General features: G+C 35.7%; 1 protein-coding gene across 1 annotated transcript; it reads right to left on the bottom strand.

Moving 5' to 3' along the window:
- Window positions 1-4,801: 4,801 nt before the first annotated feature.
- On the bottom strand, window positions 4,802-22,187 carry LOC113071239 (cadherin-like protein 26). Its single transcript, XM_026244602.1, has 19 exons — window positions 21,982-22,187; window positions 20,527-20,580; window positions 19,885-19,980; window positions 19,212-19,367; window positions 18,937-19,084; window positions 17,140-17,315; window positions 16,937-17,065; window positions 16,054-16,236; window positions 15,382-15,653; window positions 14,743-14,885; window positions 14,365-14,589; window positions 13,502-13,726; window positions 13,251-13,378; window positions 12,839-12,901; window positions 8,432-8,485; window positions 7,802-7,858; window positions 6,672-6,719; window positions 6,492-6,566; window positions 4,802-5,723 (listed from the first exon to the last, which is right to left on the bottom strand). Exons 1-19 carry the CDS (start codon window positions 22,015-22,017, stop codon window positions 5,505-5,507), a joined length of 2,487 nt encoding a protein of 828 aa, XP_026100387.1. The 5' UTR covers window positions 22,018-22,187; the 3' UTR covers window positions 4,802-5,504.
- Between the last annotated feature and the right edge of the window lie 3,522 nt (window positions 22,188-25,709).

Raw genomic sequence — 25,709 nt, 5'->3', positions numbered from 1 at the left:
TCTCTCCACCTTCAATACCACGACTTAGGTGCCCTTGAGCAAGGCATCGAACCCCCAAATGCTCCCCGGGCGCCGCAGCATAAATGGCTGCCCACTGCTCCAGGTGTGTGCTCACAGTGTGTGTGTGTGTTCACTACTCTGTGTGTGTGTGCACTTCAGATGGGTTAAATGCAGAGCACAAATTATGGTATGGGTCTCCATAATTGGCTGAATGTCACTTCACTTTCACTTATTTCTCTGTAGGTCATTTTTTGGATATTTTTACCTCAATTTTTGCATATGGCACCTTTAAGAGCTGACTGTGAGTGCTCTGCTCCAAAACAGACCACTCATAAATCGGGTGAATCCCCACACCTAATTATAGTGATGGCAGGGAGAAACGAGCAATCTAAAATGCAGTATGCTTTTCATATGCAAAAGACTGAGATGGCGAGTCCTCAGTCTCATATACATCATGGCTAACATCAGCCTGCTTCGAGGAAGATAGCTGCAGCATAAACTCACTCAAAGGGGGAAGAGACTGCAGAGCAGGTGTAAGACTTCAGCTAGCAATACTTCCTACAACCACTAGGGGTCACACTCCTACCATGACCAGTGGTATTCCTCCCAGTCACAAGGGGACACAGGAGGTCTGTTGTCTGCAATTTTCCTCCCAGTTGCCAGGGGGCAACCATGAGCAAGAACTCTGTACTTAGCAATCATTGTTGATGACACTCACCTGTATAGGACCCTATATAAGCTTGCCTTTAGCCATTGTTTTTCATTCAGTCTGTTGCATTCAGCGAGTCTATTGTAAGCCATTGTGCATGTTTTATTTTTCCCCTTTTTTTGACATTTGGAAGCTGTGCTTCTGTGTTTTGTTTGTACTTTGTTCCTTTTTTCTAGGATCTCTACAAGTAAAGCTACTTGGAGTTTATACCTCTCGTCTTCTTGAGATTTTGTTATTTCTCTGCACTTGGTTTTCAGTAAATCCCTAACCCCGAGTTAGCACACCAAGGATGAGAACCAGCTATCTGTCCAGGAGATCAGGGTTTTAACCCTGTTTAAGACAAGATTCAAGATTTTAATCTATAACCTCACAGGTTTTGCTTCTGTATCATTACAGAGGGCTTCCGAACCTTGAGAAAGCGATAGATTCATATGCCATCCCAATTGCCACTGTGGCTCAGCAACAGTGGGACGGGAGCGTAGCGACTGCATACCCGGACACACTTCTCGAAGTAAAGTTTAGCATGGGCAGAGAAGAACACACGATCTAAAGTGTTGTCTGTTTAGCCTGCCATATAGAAATGATTGTGCACTGTTAATACAAACAAGTAAATCAGACTGACATGTTTCAAATAGAGTGCTTGCTGAAAACACAGAAGCTAATGCTGCTTGTTTCGGATGCGCTTTTAACCTCTCTGTTCTCTACGTCACCCCGCCTGTGACATTTTGCCATTCCATTGTACTGATGTCACATGTCATTCAGAGCATGGGCACACAGGGGCATTCCCAAAGCATTTCGATGCAGTCTCATGCAGTACTTGGAGACATTTTCTCTTAAAATTATTATTTTAAGAAACTGATATTCCGATCTTATTCATCTGCCCTTGGATATTTAGTAAAACATGAGGGTGTTTAGAACAGCAGTCATATAAAGTTATGGGGGAAAATCACTAAAACGGGTAGGTTTACAAGTTCAAGATTTTTATTCGTCACATACACGATTATGCAGAGAATGTATACAAAGTCAGGTCCGCTCCATGGACAGTGCAATTATTAAAAAATACAACACAGATGAAAATATACATGAATATACAGGTATGAAAGAATTAAATAAAATTAAACAATAAACATAAGTATAAAATATACTGTATAATTAAAGTATAGAAATTAAAATGTACATGAAAGTATACTATTGTCTTAAATATTAATATACACAGGAATGTACAAGAGGCAAATGTACAAACAGGTTGTGACTGTCAATATGTCAATGTGAGGTAGGGAATGATAAATGTCTTAATTATTAAGTGAATATTAAATGGAGACATGTAGAGGTTAAGAGGCTGGTTTTGAGTTTAGGAGCCTGATGGCCTGGGGGAAGAAACTCCTCCTAATTCTCTCAGTTTTTGCCATCAGGCTACGGAAGCGCTTACCAGATGGCAGCAAAGTGTAAAGACAGTTACTAGGATGGTTAAGTCCTTGATGATTTTAACAGCTCTGCTTTTGCAGCGTTTGCGATAGATGTCCTGCAGCAAAGGAAGAGCAGACCCTGAGATCTGCTCAGCTAAGGGCAGAACTCTATGCAAGGCTTTGCAGTCTTGACTGGAACTGTTCCCATACCACACTACCATACCACAGTACATTTTCTATGGCCCCTTTCAAATATTAACCTGTATTTGAATGTGGGTAGTCCAAGTCAGGTCCTCTGAAATGTTTACACCAAGGAACTTGAAGCTGCTCACCCTCTCCACAGGGGTCCCATTGATCATAAGATGAGTATAGGGCTGCTGCTGTCTCTTCCTGATGAACAATAAGCTCTTTAGTTTTGCTCTCATTTAGAGAGAGACAATTGTCCTGGCACCATGGTGTAAGTTTCTCTACCTCATCCAGGTATGCGGTCTAATTATTGTTGTGAATGAGTCCCAGAACCACAGTATCATCAGCAAATTTGATTATAGATGTGGAGCTGTGCCAAGACACGGAGTCATGTGTATAGAGAGAGTAGAGCAGGGGACTCAGGACACAGCCCTGGGGGGCTCCTATGTTCAGGGTGATGGAGCTGGAGATGAACTAGCTCTATGAGTTTAGAAGCAAGCTAAGGGGCTATAGTGTTGAAAACTGAGCTATAGTTGATAAATAGCCGCCTTACTTATTTCCTGTTGTTCCCGTCAATGTGTGCGAGGGAAGAGTGCAAGATGTGAGAAACGGCATCTTCATTGGATCATTGGATATTGCGACGATAGGCAAACTGAAGAGGGTCTAAAGTATCCTCGAAGGAGGAGCAAATTAATTTCTTTAACAGTTCCTCAAAAACCTTCATGACTATTGCTGTGAGGGCAACTGGGCGATAGTCATTCAGACAAGAGGGTTTATTGCTCTTATGCACAGGGATGATGACAGATCTTTTAAAGGAGGTGCTGAAGATGGATATAAACAAGCCAGCAAGTTAATCAGCGCAGGATCTCAGAACACTCCCAGAAACCCCATCAGGTCCGGCTGCTTTCCTGACATTCACTCGCTTTAGGGCCCTTGTCCTCCGACACAGTGATCACGTTTATCGCTGCTCTGGATGCTGCGTCCTAATGCGCTGATCGGCAGACTCACACTGCTTAGATTGATTTCAATCTAAGCATGCGTCAGAACTCAGAGCTGAAAATGAGACTCTATTCGTTCACTGTATAGGAGTTAATTTAAGCAGAGCGACCTGGATGGCATCCGAATAAACAGTCCAAAACAGCTCTAGACAAATATATGAGTGGATTTTTATGTTAGAGAACAACAGAGGATGGACTTTTTCAATGGAGGAGGCATTATTATGGATTATAGATATTTTGGCCAGAAGTGATGGCTTACAATTAAAACACCTTGATGGATTTCATGAACTCATATGGGTCAGTTAAATAAAGCTTAAAAGGGTAATACATAAATAACAATAAAACATTTACTAAAAAGCTTTTTTTTTAAGAAAAATATTTATCAGCATGTCATGTGACCATTAACTGACATGAAACCATGAATATTAAATTAAAATCTAATGGGGTATGTCTGCTACATGTTTTATGCCAAAGGGGTTCAGCTGACAAAAAGTTTGGGAATCCCTGCCATAAGTAATCCCTGCAGTAAGTAAAAGATTTAGAGACAAATACCTGAACACAAAAAAAATAACATTTAGTTATCAGAAACTGGCATCATTTATTCAGCATCATTTACAAATTTAATTTTAACCTTTATGTTCATCCAGTAACACTTTACAATAGTGTTCAAAAGAGTTAGCCAACATGAACTGTACACTAACAATACCTTTACAGCATTTAGTAATCATGTCTACATGTACTGATATTTTTTTCTTTGTATTATTAAGGTACATGAATTAACAATTAACAATTATATTAACATTGTTTAGTGAATTAACATCAAATTAGATACATAAATGCTGTAAAAAATAGTTGAGATCCCACAAGGCATTAACTAATGATAACATATTGAATATTTTTGTAAAGTGTTATTAAAAATCAGATAATATTACGCATACATTTTTGGAGAGGCTGTTCCTCAAAGAAAAAGTGAACATTGCAGACAACGCCTCAGTCCCTCAGCAGCACCCTACACCTAAACCCTCAAGATGACTGAATTAAAAATCCTTACTGAAAAAAAAAAAAAGATTTGGGTGAAACAAACAATACAATGGGCAATATGAAAGAAACAGATGAACACTGAATTGTGCGTTAAAAAATATAAAAGAGTATAAAAAAATAACCTCTTTTCTTTTCATGCTCGGAAGGGAAAGTTCACTCAAAAATGAATATTCAGTCATTATTTACTCAACCTGATGTTCAGAAATTGTATGATGTACTGTATGATGTTCCTTTCTTGTATGGAATATCCAGTCCAGTCAATGGGACAAATTTAAAGGTGATTTTCTCAATAGTTTTATCAGATTCCAGATTTTCGAATAGCTGTATCTCGGCCAAATATTGTCAGCCTAACAAACCATACATCAATAGAAACATTATTTAATCAGCTTTCAAATTATGTAAAATGTCATTATTGAAAAATTGACACTTAAGACTGGTTTCGTGGTCCATGGTCATACACACACACACACACATACATACATTTTGAAAAAAAAAAATTGGGATTAGGATTGGATCGACATGAAGATGAGTAAATGATAGAATTGTCATTTTTGGCCAGACTGTCCCTTAAGATACACAAGTAATTCTCCAGTGCAAATTAATTCTAGCAGAGTGCATGAAACAATATGTGGGCTAAAGACAGCAAGTGCTGGAGAACCCCAGACAAACACTCAGTTACATAAGCTGCATAAATAATTGTTGTTATGATCATCTTGAGATCTAAATAGAACACCGTCTTGTCAGTGCATCAGTGAGAGAAGAAGCTCACTGTGAAGACCACTAGAGTCCATGCCACCAATGCCTCTGATCCTCTCAGAACAAGCTGGTGGGATGCAGGCATGAGTTTTGATTTCAAACACCCAACATGCTTCCCTGCACATCCATGGTGAGCACAAATGCACATTGTATACCATAGTTCCTTGAGGGCAGGCAGTCTTGGCACTGAAGATGTAATGTTCACAGTTTATATCCACAATCATCCTGCACCTGTACAGGTTAAATGCTGCTTGATTTTTAAAAGCAACAATGGCCTAGAACTCTGTCTTCAAAAAACAAAATCAATCACAACAACAACAAAAAAGTAAGAAATCCTTGGAACCCATTTGTAGCAACAAGCATTATAGAAATGTGGGAGGATATAAAGCCCCACATTTTCATCCATTTTCACAGCCGGATATTCGGACTCTCCACTGACTGTCGACAGATCCCACCCAGAGTGTTGAACTTGGGCCCGAGGTTGTGCAGGAAGTCCAGGTTATCACCGTGGTTACTGATCGTCAGCTGATCCAGTGACTGGCAGTCACTACCGCCCCCCTCATATTCATACTGAACCGGGGAATAAGCTGGAAAGTCCCTCTGCTCTTCCAAAATCCCACTGATTTTCTATGGAATAGCATAGTGGAAAGATAAATAGCATAGTCTTAATGCTTATGCTTATACAGTGTAAAGTTTTTTTTTTATTTTTTTTTTTTTCTAAGCAGCATTATCTGATGATTTCACCTTGTGGTGTCTGAAAAGTCTGCAGATCTTTGTACATTAATATTATATTATGCTATGAGGGATCTGGCAGATAGGTGGCGCCAGTGCATTGCATTTTCAACTAAAAACAAACTGAATGAAGCAAGGTCGCCTTTCCACCAATAATGTCAAAAGAAAATCATGCAGTGCAAGTTTTTTTTTTTTTTTTTTTGGTTTCACGTTAAACAATGCTTTAATGAACAATGTTTATTTAACATCTTCCTTTTTATTTTATTTTTTATTTTTTAATTTCCTTCCATATTCTGAACACCTGTACTTGCAGATAATGTAATATTAATCAAATAAAAGGCTGCTCAGGTGAGAAAGACCTTTCGTGACCACACTTAAGTGCACCTTTAAAATGTGCAATTTATCAATTTAAAGTGTAAAGTACATTTTAAATCATTATGTTTCAATAATCTTTTTCCATACTTTAAATAAGTGTATATAAATATATTAAATACAATACATTATTAATTAAACATTATTTATTATACATAATATGTGTATTTTATATTTTAAAAATATATAACATTTACTTTAACTGCACTTTTGTATAGTATGTTCATGCAAAAATTTATATAAGTGTAAATGAAACCTGAAAATAAACAGTTGTGTGTGTGTTGGACTCACCCTCTCAATGTGTTCTTCCAGGTTCCTGTCTGTCCGAGCAATGCTGTGTGTGCGGGACATCCGGCGGCTTTCATTCTTAAAGACAAGTATGATATTTAATTTAGATGAATGATTTCGTTTCAGTCGTTATATTTAGTGAGGATCATTTCTTTATTTATATGAATTATTTGAATAACTTACCCTAAAGCTTTCCTTGTCCCTTCGAACCATTGACATGTTGTGATGTTGCTTTAGAAAAAAAAAAAAAAAAAACATAATTAAATATCCATGATAGTCATATGTAAAATGTTTACTGTATATACACTACTCGGCTATGCAAACCTTTTGGGTAAGTACAATAAAAAAAAAACAAAAACAATGAATACTTATATTTAGCAAGGATGCATTAAATAAATGAAACATTATAATAACAACAATAATAAAAATGTATCAATACATTTCCCCATGTGTTAATATTAGAATGATTATCATGTGACACTGATGACTGAAGTAATGATACTGTAAAATCGGATTTGATCACAGATATAAAGTATTATCTTTTAGAAACTGTATTTTTATCAAATAAATACAGCATTGATGAACATAATAACTAAAAGACCTTACCCCAAACTTTTGAAAAGTAGTGTATAACACACTCATCTTTTTAATTCTCTTTGTGGGGACTTCTATTGTTTCAAACTGAGCTAATGACATTTTCTGTAACTATATATATATATATATATATATATATATATATATTGTATCATATTTCTACACTTAAAGCACCAGCTTCATATTTTTGCAAGGTTTTCCAAAGCATGCTTACTGCGAGCACACAGACTAAGCCAGCAGTTCACAGAGACAAATAATGCTTTACAACTAAAAATGATCTTAAAACACAGCAGTTAAGAAGTATTGCACATTGAATTAGAAAAAAATGTCTTGAGTGAAATGCTCCTAAACCAACCTCACACACACTGACAAACTTGATTGTAAAATGTATTGAAGTGTACTGTAAACCAGTCCATATAGATGTACAGTATGTTCAATAGTTTTATAATAAAGTAGAGCTACCATGCATTTACATTTGATTAACAAAAGAAATAGTGCAGAATGATAACAACATTGACTTCACACATAAGCTTTCTGTTGATTTCCAGATCACCATCTGGTCTCAGACATGTGAAGCCTGCTGTACTGTGTATGAAAGCACATTTTAAATACTGCTCTGAAGCAGGAACACCTCAGGCAAAATGCAACGTTTTGTTGTTGTTGTTTTTCACAGCTCTTCCATGCCTCAGGTGTTACAGCGGTTTGTCTCGATCACTCACCATGTTCATCACTCCTACACCACTGGACATTTCCTGCCAGCTGTTCTGAACGCCATACTGTAAGAGAAAGCATAAATCAGACAATATTTTAAAATCACCGAAGAACAATGTGACTTAAAACAACTAATTTTTACTTTTAATATATGAATTAAGAGTTGTAAGGTTTTGAATAGAAAGGAAAACAACACAATCTCATGGAAATGCTTAACTATTTTACATTTTGCTGAATTGGTGGCTAATTTGTATGAACTTGTATAATATAATTTGTACATTTTTGTACGATCTGCTTGTGTTGTGCTGGTGGTTATGTTTAGGGCTGGACCTTCATGCATTCTGATTTCATTATCAGTCACATTTTAAGGGAAATAACTAGGAAAAGCCAACAAGTCTCAACAATCCTTTTGATTTGAAATCTTTTTGATGCGTTATCTTGTTATCGTTCCTTCCCTGTACACTAGTACGATACCACATAATTACAGATCTACCGGTAATTCAACCTTTATATTTAAAGAACACGAAGGGTGGAAAATGTGTTACAGATTTTAACATGCGCCAGAACATGTTTAATGACAGTTTTTGATGACGTATTAATTCTTGGTAGTCAGCAGATTTCGGTGATTTGACACTCACCCCTGAAGAGCTTCTCAAATCGTTCCTGTATCCATCAGTAAGCAGGTACTCAGGCTGGAACAACAGCAATGTGCAATCTGTTAGTAGCTTGTTATTTTATCAGATCCTGTTGTTACTCAACAGTTAAAATCAGAACAGGTTAGAAATAAGCATTAGAAACTAAAATTAATTATTCATGTTTAATTTAAATTTTAATTGTGTATACAGTGTATATATACGTGTATATATCTATATATATATATATATATATATATCTATATATATATATATATATAGATATATATATATATATATATATATATATATATATATATATATATATATATATATATATATATATATTTAGAGGGGCGGATTTAGTGAATTGGGGGCCCCAGGCAAAATATAGGAATGGGGCCCTATACATTTTCACACATTTTCTTAGCTCATTTTTGGTTTTGATGATGATGGTGCCCCATAGTTGTGTCCAATGTTTCTAAATCTTTCATGTTCATGTAAAATGGCTTTAAATACAAATATCAAGAGCAAGCTCACAGATGAGAACAAAACAACGTCGGATGAAGTGGGTTAGAGCCCTGCACGGGCCTCAGATATTGGCCCTAGCCCATCTTTTTCCCCTTTTCCAAAAAAAAAAAAAAAAGCTTATACTACTGTTTCAGCTATTAAAATAGTTGAGTTATGTATGAAGTGGAAAAGTCTCATTCAGATTTTTTTTTTATAAAGTCAATTTAGAAAAATGTTTGGAGCATTTTTTGATTGTTAAATGTGAGGTTTTTTTTGTTTGTTTGTTTGTTTTAACAGCGCCAGCGCAGTCACTTGCATTTTTTTTCTTACAGTGGAAAAAACTTAATATGCTGTCATTTTTGCTCATAAAGGTAAGAGTAATATATAATTCTAAACTGTAAAGGGGCACATTTATTTGTGTGCACTCACAATATATATATATATATATATATATATATATATATATATATATATATATATATATATATATTAGGGGTGTAACGATATGCGTATTCGTATTGAACCGTTCGGTACGACGCTTTCGGTTCGGTACGCGGTACGCATTATGTATACCGAACGGTTCGTTGGAGTAATTAATTATATTTGAAAAAAAAAAAAAAGAGAGAGAAAGAAATATAATGATATGCGTTCAACAAGGTAGCCCAATAACCCAAACAACGTAACAGGCAACGCCCCTGACACTCCCGAAGAAGAAAAAAACACCATCTTATATGTTTATGTTAGGCTACTCAGCAGGCGCTCGCTCACTCAGTACACGCTGAAGGCTCGTTGCAAAATAGCCAATGCGTTTAACAGACTAGAAATGAGAAGATCCTCCAATAACCAACAGGTCTGGTGTTTGGGTGCACTTTGGATTCCCTTTAAGCTATAATGGTGATGGCAAGAGAGTGGTGGATAAAAAAACAACGGTATGTCGCATCTGCAACATGACAGGGTACACCAGCGGGATTACAAAAAAAAAAAAAAAAAAAAAACCAGCGGGAATATCTGGGATATATGCGTCAGTACTATCTGGGAAAAGACGAAAAAAAGGAGAAACATGCACGCAGCAAACTATCCCTGCAGCATTTAGACACTATAGCTTACAGGGAATCCAACCCAAACACCAGACCTGTTGGTTATTTTAGGATCTTATATTTCTGGTCTGTTAAATGCATTAGACATTTTGCAACGAGCCTTCAGCGCGTGCTGAGTGAGCGAGCGCCTTAGGGGCCGTTCACATATCGTGCCTAAAAACGCATGGAAAACGCTAAGCGCGTCTTTCTCCTCCTTTCCAAAGCGCTCGGGCAGAAGCGCTCATGAGGCGTCTGTCTTTGCTAAGCAACAATGACGTGCTCTCTCCATGAGACGCGGAAATTTCAGCGAAGGATAAATGGATTTGCAGCTCTAAAAATCGCTTGCAGTAGCTCTGCTACTGAATTTATTTCAAAATTGCAATCCATATACAGCTATGATCAGCTGTTCCTTCATCTTGGCTGAGCTCTCAACCTTGTTACGGGAAAGGATGAAGCTGATTGGTTGGTTCTTGTCACATGACCCACGGTGCGCTTGCGGCATTCTGAAAAGTTGAGATGTTTTTACATTTTGCTGTATCTAAAACGTATCGAACCGAACCGAACCGAACCGTGACATCAGTGTATCGTATCGAACCGAACCGTGAATTTTGTGAACCGTTACACCCCTAATATATATATATATATATATATATATATATATATATATATATATATATATATATATATATATATATATAATCACCATAATTGATGGATATCTAAATATAAAAATAAGGAAAAGCCTAAAACAGGCCGATTATAATTTGCATTTCATTTATAATTCCATAGAATTAAGAAAGAAAACCTAAATTATAATGGCATATATAGGCAATGAAAAAAATTGTCCTATAATTGTATAGCTGCTTTTTCAGATTTTTTATGTTGCTCTGTTCTGAATAATTTAACATGTAAAAGATTTTCTGCAACACAATTTTGTATGATATGTGAATTATTTATTAGCTTTTTTTTTTACTCATGTCATGAATTCGTTGTATTCCCATTTGTAAAAAACAAAGTAATTGTTGTAGGCTAACTTGAACACATGAAAGTGTGTATAGCACTATTTTCTGCTTCTTTTTGGTTAATAGTTCTATGTAGAAATTGACTTTGGCATGTAAAAGAATGATAAATTCATAATTAAGGGCATGGCTGGTTCAGTGGACAGAAATGCAGTACACAAACGAGCCTATGATAACTGCTGAAATGTTTGCGGGGCAAATCTGAGGTCAGTCTGAGCACTCATGGCACTCACAGTGTGTACACCTGCAGGCGACTCAGACGGTTGTCATGGTAATAAACGCCATAAATAGCAACCGTTGCATAACTCCTATATGAAAAGCATTTTAGGAGGCCCAAGGCAGCCTCATATATATATATATATATACATATATACATATATACACACTCATATATATATATATATACATATATATATATATATATATATACACACACACACACACACACTCGTATACACTATTGCACAAAAGACTGGGATTGGTCAAATGTTTTAAAATCTCAGACGCACCAAGGATGCATTTATTTGATCAAAAAGTAACATGTAATTTATTCCTGTGATCAAAGCTGATTTTTCAGTATAATTACTTACTTCCAGTCTTCAGCGTCACAGGATCGTTATCCTTATCTATTGTGCTGATTTGCTGCTCAGCAAACGTTTCTGATTATTATCAGTGCTGAAAAATGTATTATAATTGTTTTCTTGGGTTGATGAATAGAAAGTTCAAAAGAACAGCATTTATTTGTAATACAAATCTTTTGAAACATTATAAACGCTTTAACTGTCACTTTTGATCAACTTAATGCATCCTTGATGGACAAAGTAGTGCTTTCTTTAAAAATAAATTGTAAATGACCCTGTAGCAACACATTAAATCATTTAATTATGATATGAAAATTTGGCATAACAGTTGCTAAAAGAAGCTTGACAGACAAATTATAGCAAGTGTGGATTACCAGCATGTAGTTAACAGCCTGCCTTTATGTCTAAGTCTTAAAAAAAGCATGTAGCAACACGCAGAGCGTTTCTATTCAGTAGAACTCATCTTGGAATCCTGCAGGGACGTCACTAGTATTTGTAACTTGCATTTGCAATATCTTTGCACTCACATACAAGACTGTGTGTGTGTGTGTGTGTGTATATATATATATATATATATATATATATATATATATATATATATATATATATATATATATATTTATATATATCTATATGTATATATATATTCATCCACCTCAGTGTTGTACTATCACACACACACACGCACACACACACACACACACACACACCGCCTCCGCCCTCCCCGCAAATAAAGTAAAATTTCCTTACCCGCCCCAACCCGAGGCGGCCTATAATAATTCAGCTATCAAACTGCCCAACTATTTCACTTCAGCACCGCATTTTACACACACACACACACACACACACAAATGAGGATAAGCACATGTAGCCGGTGAAGTGTCCATCCACAAACAGACATACATCGTCTGCAGATAGAAGGTATTTCATTGCAATTTAACAAGTAATCTGAACGGCCTGTATATGTGCAATATTTTAAACGAGTCCTCACTAACTGAGTTTGATGCCACAATTATGTCAGAACGGATCTCATTCTTGTTTCTGTGGCTGTGCTTCGGTCTCGTCATGAGGCGTAAGATCCGGAGTGCTGTATCACTGTTCAACTATGTCCTAACGATGTCCCTGGAATCCTGCTCACTGTTCCAAAATACTACAATATACTTGCATAATTTTGTGGCTTTCGGCCATATAGGCATTTGACCAATGAGAAAAAAAACGTGTATTTACCGGTGCAGAAGAAATTTTCAAGTTTTCCTTCCAACTGGCATGTGAAGCATACCCTAAATTAGGCTGAGAAGAAGAAAAAACAGAGGCAAAATGATGATCACAGGTGTTGCTTGTAAAATTGCATCTAACATTCTCAGGTAAACAAGTTCAGGCTTTATTTGCAAATACCAGCACAAACACTTTGGAATGTTCCAGAAAAACATACGGTTGCACATAAATAACCTGTTAATTTGTGATGAAACTAAATAGATTTTTGATGCAGATACAAATCATTCTTGTGTTGCACATGCAACACAAGACACACAAAGAAGTGACCTCAAATACCAAATAATGCTTATTAATAAAATGAAACTCATGCACAAAATGGATCGTTTCTACAGTTCCTTCTCAACAAGACTGACAGTTTGCATACCTTATAGATTGAGCCTCCTCCCTCCTCATTGTATTTGGCAAGGGTTTGGATGCCCTCCTCATGCAGGTTCAGAGGAATGTGGTGAAAGTTCTTGCTTTTACAGTTACAGTAGAAAGAAAGGAGTAGAACTGCAAAACAACAAAGTGTCATTATTTAATAACATACATCTTGCAAAAGTGCTTATAGGATTAAATAAGTGGAGCAGAACTGTTATTGTAGGCTGTATTTGATGCTGTCTCATTGAAACTCACGGGCCATTAGGAGAAGTCCAGCCAACAGGAGACCGATGGCTAACGGACCCAGTCTTATGGAGTGAGGCAGACGATCACGACACTTGTTGGTCGTCCCTATACAATCACACACAACCACCTGAAGAACGTCTTCTGCTTGCAGCCCTTGCTGATCCTGGATCTTCAGAGGAATGGTGTAGTTTCCATACGGCAGACTCGTCAAACTGATCAGAGATGTGTTTGTTCCTGTAGTACAAACCCAGCGGAACAATAATGATCGTTTGAAACAGGGCTCACTAAAACCAAAACAAAACATTTCTATTTCTTCAAGTAAATTTTATTTGAGTTAGTTGACAAGAAAGTACAGGCATGTCTCATTGGTAAAACTTTAGTTTAGGGACCAATTCTCACTATTAACCAGCAGCTTATTAGCATTCATACTACTAACATATTTGCAGTTTATTAGTTCTTATATTATATAGTTCTCACACATTAATGCCTTATAATGCATGACGTATTTTAGATCTCTTAATCTGACCTTTATTAACTACCTTATTAACTATTGATAAGCAGCAAATTAGGAGTTTATTGAGGGAAAAGTCATAGTAAATACTAATAGTCAGGTAATAGTGAGAATTGACTGGCTCCTAAACTAAAGTGCGAGTGGAAAATCTTCTTATCAATGTAATTAGAAACATTTAAGAAATGTTTTGGATAAGCAAGTCCTAGTCTCTAAAGCAATTCTAGTGTAAATATATCTATGTATACTAGACACAAAAAGAAATGTACTATTGTGCAACCAACTGATGGAGCCAGATCAATGGTGAAATGTCCTTGACTATTTTCTGTGTAAGTGTAAATGATGTAAATGTGCGTGGCCTGACCTGTGGTGGGATCCAGCTTCCAGAGGCTCTTCAGCTCTTCCCTTCCCAGAAAGAAGGTAAAAGGATTTGCAAATGGAGCGTTGTCAAGATCTCTTGGTGACACATCCACACGATCGACTTTGTTCCCGCACATGACCGTACTTTTGGAGATGAGTTCGGGAGCATTATCGTTTAAGTCACCTAGGTGGACCATAACGGTACATGTACCTGTACCTGGAGGCACTCCTGGGAACAGCATGTGGAAAAAAGTCAGTAACAGCTGAGATTAAATTATTGTTAAAAATTTAAAAAAAAGATATACATTTCTATGTTTTAGCAAAAATGTGGATTGTGTTGAACATACTGAGAACAGATCGATACACTAGAGTTGAAGCTTACCGTCATCTATAGCATGCACCTCGACTGTGTAGATGCCATTTTTGACAAATGGAGACTCCCGGTCCATCGTTTTAACTGTTGTGATCTTTCCTGTCTTCTGATCCACACTCACCCATTGGGCTGGGTCTTGCACTATCTCATACCTACATACACACATACAGACGCTTACTCTCTGTTACATCACCACCCTGTTTCCTCTACATCTCTGGTGTATATTTGCATTCTACATAATGCAATACACACACACACACGTTTTTCATATACTGTATCATTGAAATGTTTAGGGTCAACATTATTATTTTCTCACTCTTAACTAGTTGCTTATTAGCATGCCTATTACTAGCATATTGGCTGTGTATTAATACTTATAAAAGCACATATTAATGTTTTATTCTGCATGACCATATTTTGGATCCCTTAACCCTTGTCATAGTTAACAGTTAGTTAAAAGAGTGATATCATTTAATATATTTTATTACACATTACATATTTTAGCATATAATTTGATTACAAATTTTATATATCACATTAAATTCCATGATAGAATATAAGGAAATAAAAAAATAAAAGTAGCATACAAATCCTCAAAATGAATCGTTTTAATTGATGAGTAATTTATGCTGTGAAGCTCAACCAAACCTGAGTTTGCTAATGTCTGAGTCCTCATCTTTGATCTCGGGCACGAACAGCACATCTCCTATAGGTCCATTTTCATTCCGGTAGACTTTTTCTGTTGGATTCTTAAACACGGGGGGATCGTTCGAATCAATGACTTCCACTGCCACTTTGGCAGTGTTTGGTTTTGGTTTGGTACCTGTTACGGGCTTTCCGTTAACACACTGAAATAATGGCTCCTCGTTCTCAACTTCTATCTCCAGCTCTACGGTCTCAGTTTTCAGGAAATTCTTCCCCTGTGAAAATACAAACATATTAAAAGCTGTCCATCTTGTGAACATAATGTGGAACTGGCATGTTTATTGAAAGAAATAACAAGGAAAAGTAGGTGTGTAAACCGGGTCTGTTTTTCATATATATGAATTCAACTGAAAAATAAGCAATGGCTACTATCATCAACAAACAGTTGATGGTACCCAGTGACTTCTACAGTAAAAAAAAAAATAAATAAATAAAAAAAAAAAAAATATATATATATATATATATACATACATACATACATACATACATGAAAGTCAATGGGAAGCAGCAACTCTTTGGTACCAACATTCATCTAATATCTTCTTTTGTATCTACTATTACTTTAAGCTTTTTTAAGAAGTGCATGAAATATTTAAAGGCAACAGTGGCATTTACCTTGACAACAGACAGCACACCTTCATTGGTTTTGGGGTCTGTCTCAATCTTATAATTGTTTTCCTCATTGCCCTTCGTGATGGAGAACACCGCTCTTGAAGCAGGTGTGTTTGGTGCGTCCATGTCTTTGATGCCAATTCTTAGAATCTCTTTTAATTCCATTTCATCCACCCGAGTGTTGTACTGTCACACACACACACACACACACACACACACACACACACACACACACACACACACACACACACACACACACACACACGCATTCACTTATATCAAAGCATATCATATCAGATGCCATTCATTAAGGAGCCAAATAAATCAATATTTAAGGATAAAAAAAAAGTTGTTTTTTTCTAAAGTTCCCATTAAGATATGAAATCATTATTTCTGAAGTTTTCAAAATTTCTATTTTTAAGTTTTAATTTCTCTAGTAATAATGTTAAAAGCATTCCATTTGATTACTTTGCAAATATAATGGGAATATTAGATTTTAATGTTCTGAAACAAGAAAAAAAAAAAAAAAAAAAAAAAAACATAAAAGAACAAAGTTTTGAGATCATTATTAAAAACTTGAGTGAATGTTACAAACATGTTGAAAGATAAAAGAACATTGCCAGAAGATTAGCCAGGGTCTATTATTTGTGCCTAGCAGCATTTATATATATATATATATATATATATTATTATTATTATTTTTTTTTACATTTCTGTCATTGGTCAGTTCAAAGCTCATGCAACCCACTGTTTACATTTTTAAACTGCATCACATATTCACAGTGTTTACATTTTCCTCACACATCAATCTACAGTAGTCTTGGCTTCCTTCTAGTTCCTTCTAGAATGCATATTAAACTGGGATTGTATGACTAGCCTGACTCACCGTGGCCGAACTGAATTCTGGGGGATGGGTGTTAGAATCAGTGATAAACAGAATGGCAGTTGCAGTTGAAGACATTGGAGGTGTACCTTGATCCTTCGCTTCAACAAGCACTTTATATTGTTTTGCTTTCTGAAATACGGGAGACAGAAGAGATGAGAAGTACTGAAAAATGCTGAAAACATGCATTCGACTTTGATACTCACATCATAATCAAAGCATCCTGTGAAGGTGAGCTGTTGGACTGTACTTGTCCCATGCATGTCCCTGATGGTAATGTTTGGTGAGGCAGGTTCTTGTGACACCACCTTCATGGTGAACTGGGAATTAAGAGTATCCTTCTGATCATTATCATGAGCTTGTAATGTTGCTTGGAGTACGCCTATGAAAACAAGAATGATTAGAAAGAGAGAACAAACTCTCTGCTTGTCATTTATTTTTAACAGTTTAGTTTAAATGACTGCTTCTTTGGTTTTGACATTTTAAAAGTTATAGGATGATAAAATATTACAAATTATTATGTTTTATGAAAAGAAAAGATCAAGAACAATGTGATTCCTCAATGTAAGATAAAAAAAAAAAAACATAACGCTGATTTTCTAACCAAATGAGAGTGTGTCATTTCTGTGTCGCCAAATAGAATCCATGTTTTTAAACAGATTTGCATACTTTAAAAAAAGGTTCAAAAGCTGCCACTGGTGTGGTACTATTTCAAAGGGTATATACCTTTTATTTACTAATATTTACACTTATGTACTAATGTGTATTTTCAAGGTACTAAAGTTCACCCTTTATGGTTAAATAAGATACAATGATGTACCTATTGAAAGGGTACTGCCCCACTGACAGCTTTTGCTACTGGTGTTGAGCTGGTCTGAATGCTTAAACAATGTTTGGAAAGCACCACACAAGTTGAATAATTCACCCCTACATATGGCTAACTTGCTATAGTCTCTGTACATTAAGTTATGATTAAAGAAAGCATCATAAGAGAAAAACTGCACACTTTATCTTCACATGTAACCCTGGAGCACAAAACCAGTCTTAAGTCGCTGGGGTATATTTTTAGCAATAGCCAAAAAAAAAACTTTGTATTGGTAAAAATTATTGATTTTTCTGAGCCTGTCCTCCAGGGAAAACTGAGCATATAGGTTGTTTGTGCAAGCAACTTATTACGACCTATATGAAAGTGAAAGTAAAAAAAAAAAAAAGTGAGCTGACATTTGGCCAACTATGGTGACCCATTCTCAGAATTCGTGCTCTGCATTTAACCCATCCAAAGTGCACACACATAGCCTATCCCAAGATTCGAACCCACAACCCTAGGGTTAAGAGTCAAACTCTCTAACCACCAGGCCATGACTTCCACAGTATTGTGTTGCATCTGTCGTCATGAAATGATGTATAATGTCATTACAAATCAAAATGTGTGTTTATTTAAATGCAATGTGTGGACTTTTTACACCTATCTCATAGTAATTTGTACATATTTTACTAGGTGGATTATTCGTTTGAATGGAAGTCACACCTAACCCCACCCCTAAACCTACCCCTCACAGAAATCATGCTAAATTATGATTTATACAATATATAAATTTTATGAGCATGTGCATTCTCTGGGATTAAACCCATGATCGTATGATTACATATCGTTGTATAACGCAATAGTCTACTAACTGAGCTACACAAAACCCAAATTATAGCGCAAATAAAAGAGTACATAGCATTAATATGAAAACGTCATATTGCCGATAGGGGCACAACTGTAGTATACGCTCTGATGGGTGTTATTTCAGGGATTCTGCCAAAGACCTATACAGGCGTATTGGTTGGAGACAGGTTGCAATTTTCAGGTTGCGATTCTTTTTGCACCCTCAGGTTCTAGATTTTCAAATATTGTCAGTGGAAATCTTTCAGATTATGTATAAATCTCTATTTCATTTACACATAAGACTGGTTTTGTGGTCCAGGGTCACATATATGCAGTAACATGTTCTCACAACCTTCAGGCGTGTTCTCTGGAAGGTATAAGCTGATAGGGTTCGTAGTGAACACAGGACTATTGTCATTTTTGTCCTTGATTTCTACATTAAATGACAGTGTTTTATCCACAGTGGCATCAGTTTTCCTGTCCAGCACATCAAAGTCCACCTACAAAAGAAACAAAAAGTCACAGTGAACTACATCAATATAAACTAAAAAAGTCAATTCTTTGAATTCCACTGTATTGTTTTGCATTAGTGTCAATAAAAATTCAACAAATCTTGTTTTGTCTTACGTGGAACAAGGGGTACTCTTCTCTGTCGATGGGCCGGTGTACGTATACAGTCCCTTTGTTTTCATCAATGCTAAACAAACCAAAGGGTTTCTCTGTCACCCCTTGTCCTTTGATGCGGAACTTGACGGAGGTGTCCTCCTTTTTGTCATTGTACAGCTAGCATCAATTAAACCAAAAATACATGACAATCACATACAGTATAATTTATGATGATTCATGTATTTGCATCCATTATTAAGATTGTAAATCCATTATGACATTTAAGCCTACATCAACCAAATGACACCTCCGGACAAACCTTACCAAATTAGCATTGAGTTTCATGGATTTTAGTTTCTAGCTTTGGAGTCATATAAATGCAAGTGAAGATTCTGTCCATACATATTTAACATTCACATTTATTCATTTTGTTAACACTTTTATCCAAAAGAGACTTACAAATGAGTATTTCTCTTTTAGAAACAATTATTTTTGTCAAACAATTGCTCTTCATAATAATGTTCCTCCACCTAACACTATTAGCAAGTATCGTAATCAAGTGCTATAATGAAAACCTGTGGGCTCTCTATAAAAATACAACCTTACCCAAACATCCCGAATACGGCAGCAAAGAAAATAAAGATTTTATGAGTAACACAAACAGGCTGAACGATCAGTGATGGGGTGAAGTTACCGTTGTTACTGTAGCGGGATACGGTCCAGGCATGTTCTCTTCCAGATCGATGGTGGACAGAACCCATCTTCTCTTTGAACGAATGAGAACAGCATCCTTTGAGACAGAGAGAGATGTAATGAGTGACCAGTTGTAAAAAGGCTACAGAAAAACTTCTTCTGATTCAAACGGAACTCTGTAATTCTGTGAAAACAGGCTACAGGGTTAAAAGAGAGAGAGAGAGAGAGAGAGAGAGAGAGAGAGAGAAAAGAAAAATATAAAGTATAAAAAAAAATAATAATTCCTTTATAATCTGACAGAATAGAGTTGATACATTAAGTTACTTTATTACTTAAAAATATAAAATAATAAAATACATAAAGCTCATTAGATCATGTATGACCTTGTAGAACTCACTGAGCTCAATATGGAAAGACCTTAAGGATGAAGCCTGAAGATTTTGACAGATTTTTTAATCTTTTGTTTGATAATAAGGTGTCTTTCAAAGATGCTTACGTGATGTAACATATGTGTATTTCAATCAAAATTAAGTCTTGTATTATTTCATTATCTTGTATTATTGGATTTGAAGTTGAGGGACAAGCTGTGTCGAAATAGTGAGCTGAGATATTATGTGCTGATTTGGTCTTTTATATTACCTACCCGCTTTTCCCGATTGCTGATAGCATTTTTGCTGGAAGAGACAACGTCATCCACCTATTGAATAGACAAAAACTGGGTAATACTAATGAATAAACATACAATTACTAAACAAACAAGATATTCAAAAGAAATCCTTCTTAGTACCTGAGAAATGAGTTTTCTATTTCATTGTCATGTTTAAGCACACAAATATAATATTTTATGGTATAAAATCCATATAACTTTACTGTGCTGTTTAAACAAATAGTTCAATACACAGCGGGTTATTGAAATCATAAACCCTGTAATGAGCATTAAACATCTGCACTGTACGGTAATACCTTTCTTTAAAGCTCATAAACTTTGTCTAATATATATATATATATATATATATATATATATATATATATATATATATATATATATATATTGATTGACATTCGTTAAAAAAAAATTTAATAGCACTCTGTTATGTTGTCTAGCTTGTTTTAAGAATGAGAAACACAGTTGACATGAGAAACAACAATCCATGAACATAATTGTACCGAATGCCTTACTAACGTCAAAGGTGTTATATAAAGATCCTGTGGTTAAATCTTCTCACGCATAATGTACAACATTTATAGATGGTCCAATCGTCAATAAAAAATGATGCCAATACAGTATGCACTCTTTTTAAATGACATATATTTTAAGTTCCTTACATGGGAAACTCTAAAAAACTTAGGAAAGCATGGGAAGCTTAGGGTGTTAGTTCCTCTGCACAATCCAGACAGTAAACACCCAAAATGGTCTCAGATCCCCCTAAACGTTTGGTGAAGTGGCCTGAGTATGGCTCAATTGACTTGTCCCCTTTTAATTCCACTTACATTGTGAAATCCAAAGGCACTGAGGTCACTGAGCATGGTTTCTAACTCATAAATTATAACCACTCAAATGAAACTGACACCACGCTTACTATCTATGGAAAACACAAGGAAGCGACATCACAGGTAAACAAATAACTTAAAAACGTTATCCGTTGCCATAGAAATGTCACTTGATAAGAACAGCAAATGTGTTTCATAAACCATGGACGAATCCGTTCCATGTTTAGTTCTTCCTCAACAATTGTATGACTTTAATGCTCTCTAACTGCTGCATAGTAGCCTAAACCATGACAAACTTCTTTTGTGATCGCCAGAATTATATTTCACACAGAACTGACATACTGAGAATTTCTAGTATTCATTTCAAGTTTCAAAGACATATATACAGAGAACTGCACTAGGCTATTTATCTTAAATGCATTCTAATTACCTCTGCACATGTCTGCAGTAATTTTTTTAGCATCAGCTGTTAACAATCCCATTATTATATATACATAAGCCTAGTTTATTGTGGTTTTATTGTATTATTTAGTCAACACTTACTGTAACATTAGAGGTTCAATAAAACAATTAACAATAATGATTATGATAATAAAAGGTGACTCACAGCAAGTAGAATCAGAAAGAAGGTGATCTTCTTCATTCTGCTGCACTTCTGTTTGCAAGTGCTCTCCAAATGTCAGATCAGCCCCTGTGGCAATCACTTTAACTGGGATTATATGTACAGCAAGGCAGCATTACACACCCTTTGTGTACTTCTTTGCATCTATGAGGATGTGTGAGTGTGTGTGAGTGTGTGAGCAGTGCCTTTGAATACAATGAGTCATCTATACGAACAGCCTACAGGGCAGCAGCCTGGGAGTGGATATATTTTGAGAACAGTGAGTTTCCCCTTTAATTCCCTTCAGCTAAAAGAGGACAAACAGGTTGTTCAGCTTGCCACCTGCCAATTGAAAATGAGCACTCTTGGCGGCAAGCCTGTTTTTGTGTGCAGATCAAACATTCAACCCTGTTGCTTATATGCAAATGACATAACACCACCAGTCTGTTTCAAGCCTGGGCTTGTATTTACTTATAAATATTATCTGAGGAGGTTGTGAACTACATGTGCAGGAACTTGTAGTCCTTTATCCAGAATATTTATTTTCCAGTAAAAAAGTCATCTTGTCGTAAGAGGAGAACAACCTTTTCTGGAGGCAGTTATATTATGGCGTATGGCCAGGAACAATAGTTTGAAGTAAAAAGGCCTATGGATTTGTTTCTTACAAACACAAACAAATCAACACATTTTCATATTGGGGGTACTATTACTTTAAGAATAAAACAATAACTAGGATTACTCTGCAAAAAGAAGTGTCCATGTCTATAGCCCAGGGATAAGCAACTTCGGTCGCAATTTCGGGTTGCAGATAAACTGCGGGACAGTGGCCCTCCAGGACCAATGTTGCTCATCCCTGCTATAGCCTAAGACAGAGGTTCTCAACCAGGGGGCCCGGGACCCATAGGGAGTCTCAGCCAACTTTTAAGGGGGCCTTAAAGCTGCAGTAGGGAACTTTTGTAAAAAATATATTTTTTACATATTTGTTAAACCTGTCATTATGTCCTGACAGTAGAATATGAGACAGATAATCTGTGAAAAAATCAAGCTCCTCTGGCTCCTCCCAGTGTCCTATTGCCATTTGCAGAAACGCCATCGCTCCCGGTAAAAAATAACCAATCAGAGCTGCGGTCCGTAACTTTGTTTGTGTTCAAAATGTAGAAAAATGAACATAATAAGTGAGTACACCATGAATCCATTTTCCAAGCCGTGTTTTTGGCTTGTCCTGAATCACTAGGGTACACCTATAATTAGTGTTTATATTCTGACTATTTTAGATTGCTTTGGGGATACCGCGCCGGAGTAACCCAGTACCTTTGTGATTCTTCATAGACATAAACAGAGAGAAGTAGTTCCGGCTGCGATGTTCTTCCGCAAGACGCAAGCAGTTCTGTTTATTAACCGCTAGAGCGTCAAAAGTTCCCTACTGTAGCTTTAAGATGACAAAAAAAAAAAAAGACAAGCATTAAAATAAGCTAAAACTAGTAACTGTTTTCTTGCCTTTTGAATAATTAAAAAAGGGACATGGACATTTTCTATGGTTTATGAGTACTTATTTTTATGATAATTTTTCTAGTTCTAGTTATGCCAAGTTCTAAAATATTTTATAAGGTAGAAATTAAGTAAAATTTTATCCTTATCCAATATATATATATATATATATATATATATATATATATATATATATATATATATATATATATATATATATATAAAAGAAAATGAAAAAAAGAAAAGAAGACACCTAAGGTACAAATGTTTACAAGCTAGATGTTTGTCAGTTAACCGCCTCAAGCCAGAAACCTCAAATGCACCCTTTCTGAGTCTCTGACTCATACATTTTCTGTGAGAACCTTCTGAGAATGTGATGTGATCTTCTGAATTCCACCTACTACCTGAAATTGTTGCATTCTAAACAGCAACAAAACAGAACTTTTAATTAACTTCACCATTCCAATACTTTGTGAAAATAACTCAGAAAAAATTACAAAAAGATAAGCAAATAGTGTGCAAATATTATGTAATTGTATTTAAAACACAAACTGTGTGAGCAATGAAAATAGCCATTTCAAGTAAAAGGATAATGCATTTTGTATTCCAAAAGGGTTTTCATCACAGAATGTTATTTAACACAAATAAATAATTTGAGATGTGATGGAAATGACCCCATTTAAACACACCTGAACCAGCTAATCAAGGTCTGCATGATAAACTAGAAACTTCCAGGTGAGTGGAAGCAAGTTGGAGGCTAAACTCTACAAGCCGTTGAACGTTAGATGATGTGATTATGTGATAATGAGATAGATAATGTGATGGCACGGAGACAGAGTAACAACCTCTGACATTGCTTTTCTCTATATTACCTATTCAACTTTTGCACTCATTAAAATCTCTTATTTAATGTATTTAAAAATGTATTTGTAGCCAAATCATTACAAAGCTTTACAAATCCCACACAAACCAGCCAAAGACAATAGTGGAGTGGAAAACCAATAACCTGAGATAGGAAGAAATGCTGCAAGGAGCTCAACTCATCAGTGGCATCTGATGAGGAGGAGTTTAGATGAATTTCGGTGGACTTAAAATTGAAAAAAGTGGTATGTACTGACATCTTTTCACGGATGAAATAAAATAAGGTCTGATGTACATTCATGTTCATGTTGCACTTTAAGTACATATGTAAAGACAAGTGGTTCACACGCCGCTTGAAACGAAACAATACAACAATCTGTCCAGACACATTAAAGAGCCACATAACTGTATTTACGGTTTGAATTTCTTTCAAATTTTACAAAATTTGTACGATGAGACCTTGTTTCATACCAGAGGTAATCTGATCTGTGTGAGAAATCATGTGTAGTGTGAGAGCGGCATGGCTTGATGGGTTGAAGTTCATGAACTGCATCTCTTCCTAGACTACAACCTAGCTACAACCACCAAACTCGGCCCAGACCTTCAGAATGGTCTGAAATTAGTTGCTATGTCTTTTCTTACTGATCTGACTTCTTATTTAATAATAAACCAGATTATCAAAACCACCAGAAATCCCATAGACTTTTACTGAAGGTGCTTAAACTTCTGTGCATTGAGACTTGTGGTGTATTTAAGATGTCTATTGCTATAGCAAAGCTGAACAACTCCCTACTTAAAAAACAAACAAAAAAAAAAAAACAGCTAAAACTAGTTGAATCTGGTTGGATGCTTTGGCTGGTCTCCCATGCTAGTTTTAAAGTGGTTTTGGCAACTTTTGAGCTGGTCAGGCTGATCTTAAAAAAAAAAAAAAAAAAAAAAAGGAAAAAGTCTAAGTAAATAAAACAGGAAAAACATGCAGCTTTTGCTTAGAATAATTTAATAAAAATAAAAACTCTATATATTAATATGAAATAAATTATTAATATATACTTAATGTTTACATGTAGATATTAGACAACCATCCAACAAGTAAATTTGAATTGCAACTCTCTGGCATATTTACATGAATTTATAAATAACTAAATAAATTATAAATTATAAAATTATAAATAAATTAAAAATCTGAAGCAAGGAAACTGCGCATGTGTGCAAAGAAGAAAACCCGCAGTGATTAGGGGGCTTCTCCAATCCACACTCCATCTTTTCTCGACAGGTAAGCAGCATTAGAAACCGCATTATATCATGTTTTTTAGATTTAATTTATTCAGTAATCGTAATTTCATTCAATGATTGTGTTTTCATTACTTAATATGTTAATTTGAAAA

The sequence above is a fragment of the Carassius auratus genome, unplaced genomic scaffold (genome assembly GCF_003368295.1).
Source record: "Carassius auratus strain Wakin unplaced genomic scaffold, ASM336829v1 scaf_tig00006684, whole genome shotgun sequence".
NCBI classification, from domain to species: domain Eukaryota; kingdom Metazoa; phylum Chordata; class Actinopteri; order Cypriniformes; family Cyprinidae; genus Carassius; species Carassius auratus.
This window is presented reverse-complemented; position numbering and strand designations above follow the sequence as displayed.

Excerpts from the sequence above, each read along its gene's own strand:
- LOC113071239 (XM_026244602.1), bottom strand. The coding sequence starts at position 22,017 with ATGAAGAAGATCACCTTCTTTCTGATTCTACTTGCT. Across the intron at positions 19,981-20,526 it reads TCAGCAATCGGGAAAAGCGG|GATGCTGTTCTCATTCGTTC; the intron begins GTAGGTAATATA and ends TCTGTCTCAAAG. Across the intron at positions 7,859-8,431 it reads ATTTGAGAAGCTCTTCAGGG|TATGGCGTTCAGAACAGCTG; the intron begins GTGAGTGTCAAA and ends TTTCTCTTACAG.